This window comes from Oncorhynchus nerka, unplaced genomic scaffold, assembly GCF_034236695.1.
Source record: "Oncorhynchus nerka isolate Pitt River unplaced genomic scaffold, Oner_Uvic_2.0 unplaced_scaffold_1582, whole genome shotgun sequence".
Taxonomy (NCBI): domain Eukaryota; kingdom Metazoa; phylum Chordata; class Actinopteri; order Salmoniformes; family Salmonidae; genus Oncorhynchus; species Oncorhynchus nerka.
In genome coordinates this window covers 5,001-13,579 of record NW_027039746.1, presented here as the reverse complement: position 1 = coordinate 13,579, position 8,579 = coordinate 5,001, and the positions used below count along the sequence as shown (strand labels likewise).

Sequence of the window (8,579 nt, the reverse complement as noted above, 5' to 3'; positions counted from 1 at the left end):
CAGTTCAGTATTTAGGTTGGTGAGAGAGGGGTGTTACCTTGGTAACCAGACCCCTCCACTCTTCAGTAGGTCACAGAGTCTGGGGACCAGCTCCCCAGAACAGACACAGTTCAGTATTTAGGTTGGTGAGAGAGGTGTTACCTTGGTAACCAGACCCACTCCACTCTTCAGTAGGTCACAGAGTCTGGGGACCAGCTCCCCAGAACAGACACGGTTCAGTATTTAGGTTGGTGAGAGAGGGGGGTGTTACCTTGGTGCCCAGACCCACTCCACTCTTCAGTAGGTCACAGAGTCTGGGGACCAGCTCCCCCAGAACAGACACAGTTCAGTATTTAGGTTGGTGAGAGAGGGGGGTGTTACCTTGGTAACCAGACCCACTCCACTCTTCAGTAGGTCACAGAGTCTGGGGACCAGCTCCCCCAGAACAGACACAGTTCAGTATTTAGGTTGGTGAGAGAGGGGTGTTACCTTGGTGCCCAGACCCACTCCACTCTTCAGTAGGTCACAGAGTCTGGGGACCAGCTCCCCCAGAACAGACACGGTTCAGTATTTAGGTTGGTGAGAGAGGGGGGTGTTACCTTGGTGCCCAGACCCACTCCACTCTTCAGTAGGTCACAGAGTCTGGGGACCAGCTCCCCCAGAACAGACACGGTTCAGTATTTAGGTTGGTGAGAGAGGGGTGTTACCTTGGTGCCCAGACCCACTCCACTCTTCAGTAGGTCACAGAGTCTGGGGACCAGCTCCCCCAGAACAGACACGTCCAGGTGCTGCAGACACATGTTGATGGTCTCCATCATGGGGGAGGACTTGGCAGCACTGAGTCTGGCAGCATCCATGGCACTCTGGAGAAACAGAGAGAGAGAGACAGAGAGAGAGAAACAGAGAGAGAGAGACAGAGAGAGACAGAGACAGAGAGAGAGAGACAGAGAGAGAGACAGAGAGAGACAGAGAGAGACAGAGAGAGAGACAGAGAGAGAGACAGAGAGAGAGACAGAGAGAGACAGAGAGAGACAGAGAGAGACAGAGAGACAGAGAGAGAGACAGACAGAGAGAGAGAGACAGAGACAGAGAGAGACAAGAGAGAGAGACAAGAGAGATTACGTCAATTACTGCCGATAATCACACCTCTGGAGAAACGGCAGTTATAGTCTGTGTGTGTGTGGTATGTACCTTCTCCTGCTCCGTGGCTCGGAGGCTGAGGTTTAGTAGGTGTGTTCTCTCTGTGTGTACGTTACCTTCTCCTGCTCCGTGGCTCGGAGGCTGAGGTTTAGTAGGTGTGTTCTCTCTGTGTGTACGTTACCTTCTCCTGCTCCGTGGCTCGGAGGCTGAGGTAGTTGAGGACCTGTGGCTCCAGGACACTGAGAGCCTCCAGGAGTGCTGGGATTAGGACGAGGGGCGTGGGGCTTCAACCTATTACCAGCTGTCTTAGACACCTTCACCAGGGTCTGGATACTGGAGGGAGGAGGGCTGCTTAACTGCTACGGCCAACAAGGTCTCTAAAAGTTTTACATTTCATTCATATAGAGAGAGAACAGAGAGAGAGAACAGAGAGAGAGACCGACAGAGCCCGACAGAGCGAGAGAGAGAGACCGACAGAGCGAGAGAGAGAGAGAGAGAGAGAGAGACCGACAGAGCGAGAAAGAGAGAGAGAGAGAGCCCGACAGAGCGAGAAAGAGACCGACAGAGCGAGAGAGAGAGACCGACAGAGCGAGAAAGAGAGAGAGAGACCGACAGAGCGAGAGAGACCGACAGAGCGAGAAAGAGAGAGACCGACAGAGCGAGAAAGACCGACAGAGCGAGAGAGAGACCGACAGAGCCCGACAGAGCGAGAAAGAGACCGACAGAGCGAGAGAGAGACCGACAGAGCGAGAAAGAGAGAGAGAGAGAGAGAGACCGACAGAGCGAGAGAGACCGACAGAGCGAGAAAGAGAGAGACCGAAAGAGAGAGAGCGACAGAGCGAGAAAGAGAGAGAGCGACAGAGCGAGAGAGAGAGAGACCGACAGAGCGAGAGAGAGAGAGAGACCGACAGAGCGAGAAAGAGAGAGAGAGAGAGAGAGAGACCGACAGAGCGAGAGAGACCGACAGAGCGAGAGAGAGAGAGAGACCGACAGAGCGAGCGACAATGAACACACATGTGGAGGAGTACCTGAGAGAGCGGACCTCAGGCACGTTGCTGACGATGCCTTTATCCAGGAGGGTTGGTAACAGAACAGCTACAGTCCTCTGGGCTGCTAAACCTGACGACACACACATCCTAGTACACACCTGGAGACACAGAGAGATTAATGTCACACACACACACCTGGAGACAGAGAGAGATTAATGTCACACACACACACACACCTGGAGACACAGAGAGATTAATGTCACTCACACACACACACCTGGAGACAGAGAGAGATTAATGTCACACACACACCTGGAGACAGAGAGAGATTAATGTCACACACACACCTGGAGACGAGAGAGATTAATGTCACTCACACACACCTGGAGACAGAGAGAGATTAATGTCACACACACACCTGGAGACGAGAGAGATTAATGTCACTCACACACACCTGGAGACAGAGAGAGATTAATGTCACTCACACACACTTGGAGACGAGAGAGATTAATGTCACTCACACACACCTGGAGACGAGAGAGATTAATGTCACACACACACACACACCTGGAGACAGAGAGAGATTAATGTCACACACACACACACACCTGGAGACAGAGAGATTAATGTCACACACACACACACACACACCTGGAGACGAGAGAGATTAATGTCACTCACACACACCTGGAGACAGAGAGAGATTAATGTCACACACACACCTGGAGACAGAGAGAGATTAATGTCACTCACACACACTTGGAGACAGAGAGAGATTAATGTCACTCACACACACTTGGAGACGAGAGATTAATGTCACTCACACACACCTGGAGACAGAGAGAGACTAATGTCACACACACACACCTGGAGACGAGAGAGATTAATGTCACTCACACACACCTGGAGACGAGAGAGATTAATGTCACTCACACACACCTGGAGACAGAGAGAGACTAATGTCACACACACACCTGGAGACAGAGAGAGATTAATGTCACACACACACACACCTGTAGACGTCACACACCACACCTGTAGATGTCACACACACACCTGTAGATGTCACACAGTAAAGCCTCCTTACCTTACTCAGTGTTTTGAGGGTTATATCAGCAGCCTTCCTGACAGACTCCTGATAGACAGACAATACACAGGTCAGCACAACCACCACAAGACACTACCCCCCCCCCAGCTATAATAACCCATCTGACCCCCCAGCTATAATAACCCATCTGACACCCCCAGCTATAACAACCCATCTGCGCCCCCAGCTATAATAACCCATCTGACGCCCCCACCCAGCTATAATAACCCATCTGACGCCCCCAGCTATAATAACCCATCTGACCCCGCCCCCCCAGCTATAACCAACCCATCTGGCGCCGCCCCCCAGCTATAATAACCCATCTGACGCCCGCCCCCAGCTATAATAACCCATCTGACCCCCATAATAACCAATATGGCCCCCCCAGCTATAATAACCCACCTGACGCCCCCCAGCTATAATAACCCATCTGATGCCCCCCAGCTATAATAAACCATCTGATGCCCCCCAGCTATAATAACCCATCTGCGCCCCCAGCTATAACCCATCTGACACCCCCCAGCTATAATAACCCATCTGACACCCCCCCAGCTATAATAACCCATCTGACACCCCAGCTATAATAACCCATCTGACACCCCAGCCTATAATAACCATCTGACACCCCAGCTATAATAACCCATCTGACACCCCCAGCTATAATAACCATCTGACACCCCCCCAGCTATAATAACCCATCTGACACCCCAGCTATAATAACCCATCTGACCCCCAGCTATAATAACCCATCTGACACCCCCCAGCTATAATAACCCATCTGACACCCCCCAGCTATAATAACCCATCACACCTCCACTAAATAACCATCTGACATCCCCCAGCTATAATAACCCATCTGACACCCCCAGCTATAATAACCCATCTGACACCCCCAGCTATAATAACCCATCTGACACCCCAGCTATAATAACCCATCTGACACCCCCAGCTATAATAACCCATCTGACACCCCCCAGCTATAATAACCCATCTACAGACGCACAACAACCACAGACACCCCCCAGCTATAATAACCACTGACACCCCCCAGCTATAATAACCCTACTGACACCCCTCAGCTATAATAACCCATCTGACCCCCCCCAGCTATAATAACCCATCTGACACCCCCCAGCTATAATAACCCATCTGACACCCATATATCCCATCTGACACCCCCAGCTATAATAACCCATCTGAGCACCCCCCAGCTATAATAACCCATCTGACACCCCCCAGCTATAATAACCCATCTGACACCCCCCAGCTATAATAACCCTACTGACACCCCCCAGCTATAATAACCCTATCTGACACCCCCAGCTATAATAACCCTACCATGCTATAATAACCCCCACGCTATAATAACCCATGCCATAATAACCCACTGACGCCCCCAGCTATAATAACCCATACTGACACCCCCCAGCTATAATAACCCATCTGACACCCCCAGCTATAATAACCCATCTGACACCCCAGCTATATTAACCCATCTGACCCCCCAGCTATAATAACCCATCTGACCCCCCCCAGCTATAATAACCCATCTGACACCCCCAGCTATAATAACCCATCTGATGCCCCCCAGCTATAATAACCCATCTGACCCCCCAGCTATAATAACCCATCTGACCCCCCAGCTATAATAACCCATCTGACCCCCAGCTATAATAACCCATCTGACCCCCCAGCTATAATAACCCCACTGACCCCCCAGCTATAATAACCCATCTGACCCCCCAGCTATAATAACCCATCTGACACCCCAGCTATAATAACCCATCTGACACCCCCAGCTATAATAACCCATCTGGACCATCTGATAGACAGACTATAATAACCCCCACAGACACCCCCCAGCTATAATAACCCCACTGACACCCCTGCCATAATAACCCATCTGACCCCCCAGCCATAACCCATCTGACCCCCTCAGCTATAATAACCCATCTGACCCCCCAGCTATAATAACCCATCTGACACCCCCCAGCTATAATAACCTATCTGGACACCCCCAGCTATAATAACCCATCTGACACCCCTAGCCAATAATAACCCATCTGACACCCCCCAGCTATAATAAACCACCCTGACACCTAGCCATAATAACCCATCTGACACCCCCCAGCTATAATAACCCATCTGACACCCCCCAGCTATAATAACTCCATCTGACGCCCCCAGCTATAATAACCCATCTGGACGCCCTCCAGCTATAATAACCTCTACTGACACCGTAGCCAATAACCCTACTGACACCCTCCAGCTATAATAACCCATCTGACGCACCCCACAGCTATAATAACCCATCTGACGCCCCAGCTATAATAACCATCTGACACCTCCAGCTATAATAACCCATCTGACACCCCAGCTATAATAACCTCTGATGCCCCCCCAGCTATAATAACCCATCTGATGCCCCAGCTATAATAACTCCATCTGACCCCCCAGCTATAATAACCTTACCTGATGCCCCCCAGCTACAATAACCCCATCTGACCCCCCCAGCTATAATAACCTGACCCCTCCCAGCTATGACCCCCCCCAGCTATAATAACTCCATCTGACGCCCCCCAGCTATAATAACTCATCTGACCCCCCAGCTATAATAACCCCACAGCTATAATAACTCATCTGATGCACCCCCACAGCTATAATAACCCATCTGACACCCCCAGCCATAATAATAACCCATCTGATGCCCCCAGCTATAATAACTCATCTGACACCCCCAGCTATAATAACCCATCTGACACACCCAGCTATAATAACCCATCTGATGCCCTCCACCCACAGCTATAATAACCCATCTGACACCCCAGCTATAATAACCCATCTGATGCCCCAGCTATAATAACCCATCTGACCCCCCAGCTATAATAACCCATCTGACACCCCCAGCCATAATAACCCATCTGACACCCCCAGCCATAATAACCCATCTGATGCCCCCCAGCTATAATAACCCATCTGGACAATTCCCCAGCTATAATAACCTATGACATCACAAAGTCCCTAGTAGTCTGTGTGGTGTGTGTGTGAGAGCACCTTGATGTCATCCAGAACCCTGAACAGGGTTTCAGATCTCTCCAGGTGGTCGATGAGGTCGTCTGGCGTTGCGTCCCGGATGAGGCCGTTCAGAGCGAGGCAGGCGGACTCCCGCCCCTCCAGATGCTATTGGTCAGGTTAGATATCACATCCTGGAGGATTCTTTCAGATACTTATCCACCTGGGGAGGGGTAGATAGAGAGAGAGGGAGGTATAGGGAGTGAGGGAGAGGTATAGAGGTAGAGAGAGAGAGAGATAGAGAGAGGGGGATAGGGGGTAGAGAGAGGTGAGAGGGGGGAGAGAGAGGTATATAGAGAGAGGGGGTATATATAGAGGGAGAGAGGCATAGGGGGGGAGAGGGGGTAGAGAGAGAGGGGTAGAGAGGGGGAGGGTAGAGAGAGAGAGGGGTAGAGAGAGAGGGTAGAGAGAGGGGGGTAGAGAGAGAGGTGATAGAGAGGTAGAGAGGAGGGGGTAGAGTAGGAGGTAGAGAGAGGAGGGTAGACAGGGGTAGAGAGAGAGGGGGTAGAGAGAGAGGGGTAGAGAGAGAGGAGGGGTAGAGAGAGGGGGATAGAGGGAGGCAGAGAGGAGGGGGTAGAGAGAGAGAGGGGGATAGAGGAGGGTAGAGAGAGGGGGATAGAGGGAGGGGGTAGAGAGAGGGAGGGGTAGAGAGGAGGGGTAGGAGAGGAGGGTAGAGAGAGTGGGGATAGAGGAGTGGGGATAGAGAGAGTGGGGACAGAGGGAGGGGGTAGAGAGAGTGGGGATAGAGGAGGGGTGAGAGAGGGGCAGAGAGAGGGGCAGGAGAGAGGGGGATAGAGGAGGGGGCAGAGAGAGGGGATAGAGAGGGGGGATAGAGGAGGGGAGTAGAGAGAGGGGGATAGAGTGAGGGGGTAGAGAGAGGGGTAGAGAGAGAGGGTGGATAGAGAGTGTGGATAGAGAGGAGGGGTAGAGAGGGAGGGTAGAGAGGGGGGGGTAGAGAGAGGGGGATAGAGAGGGGGTAGAGAGAGGGGATAGAGAGAGGGGGTAGAGAGGGAGGGGGTAGAGAGAGGAGGGATAGAGAGAGAGGGGGATAGAGAGAGGGGGATAGAGAGAGGGGGATAGAGAGGGGGTAGAGAGAGGGGGATAGAGAGAGGGATAGAGAGAGGGGGATAGAGAGAGGGGGATAGAGAGAGGGGGATAGAGAGAGGGGGATAGAGAGAGGGGGATAGAGAGAGGGGGATAGAGAGAGGGGGGATAGAGAGAGGGGGATAGAGAGGAGGGGGTAGAGAGGGAGGGGGTAGAGAGGGAGGGTAGAGAGAGAGGGGGATAGAGGGAGGGGAGTAGAGAGGAGGGGGTAGAGAGGGAGGGAGTAGGAGAGATGGAGAGAAGGTGAGTGCGCGATTGTGTATTTCTATAACGTTGTGATGTGTGTGTGTGTCCTTCCGTCGCCTGTGAGTCTGTTTCTATCTCTGCTGTGTGTGTGTGTACCGTGGTAATGTGTGTGTGTGTGTGTGTGGGTACCGTGGTAATGTGTGTGTGTGTGGGTACCGTGGTAATGTGTGTGTGTGTGTGTGTGTGTGTGTGGGTACCGTGGTAATGTGTGTGTGTGTGTGTGGGTACCGTGGTAATGTGTGTGTGTGTGTGTGTGTGAGGGTACCGTGGTAATGTGTGTGTGTGTGTGTGTGTGTGTGAGGGTACCGTGGTAATGTGTGTGTGTGTGTGTGTGAGGGTACCGTGGTAATGTGTGTGTGTGTGTGTGTACCGTGGTAATGTGTGTGTGTGTGTGTGTGTGTGGGTACCGTGGTAATGTGTGTGTGTGTGTGTGTGTGAGGGTACCGTGGTAATGTGTGTGTGTGTGAGGGTACCGTGGTAATGTGTGTGTGTGTGTGTGTGGTACCGTGGTAATGTGTGTGTGTGATGGTAGTGTGTGTGTGTGTACTGTGTGTGTGTGTGTGTGTGTGACCGTGGTAATGTGTGTGTGTGTGTGAGGGTACCGTGGTAATGTGTGTGTGTGTGTGAGGGTACCGTGGTAATGTGTGTGTGTGTGTGAGGGTACCGTGGTAATGTGTGTGTGTGTGTGAGGGTACCGTGGTAATGTGTGTGTGTGTGTGATGTGTGTAGTGTGTACTGTGGTAATGTGTGTGTGTGTGTGTGTGTGTGTGTGTACCGTGGTAGTGTGTGTGTGTGTGTGAGGGTACCGTGGTAATGTGTGTGTGTGTGTGTGTGTGAGGGTACCGTGGTAGTGTGTGTGTGTGTGTGTGTGTGAGGGTACCGTGGTAGTGTGTGTGTGTGTGTGTGTGTGAGGGTACCGTGGTAGTGTGTGTGTGTGTGTGAGGGTACCGTGGTAGTGTGTG

At 51.8% G+C, this 8,579-nt stretch overlaps 1 protein-coding gene across 1 annotated transcript in view; it reads right to left on the bottom strand.

The window, feature by feature from the left end:
* Positions 1-6,372: 6,372 nt before the first annotated feature.
* Positions 6,373-8,579, bottom strand: part of LOC135568465 (proteasome adapter and scaffold protein ECM29-like) — a 6,943-nt gene continuing 4,736 nt past the window's right edge. The window contains exon 6 of the mRNA XM_065015249.1: positions 6,373-6,430. Within this exon, the coding sequence (XP_064871321.1) occupies positions 6,395-6,430 (36 nt within the window). The 3' untranslated portion in view covers positions 6,373-6,394. The remainder of the gene's footprint in view (positions 6,431-8,579) is intronic.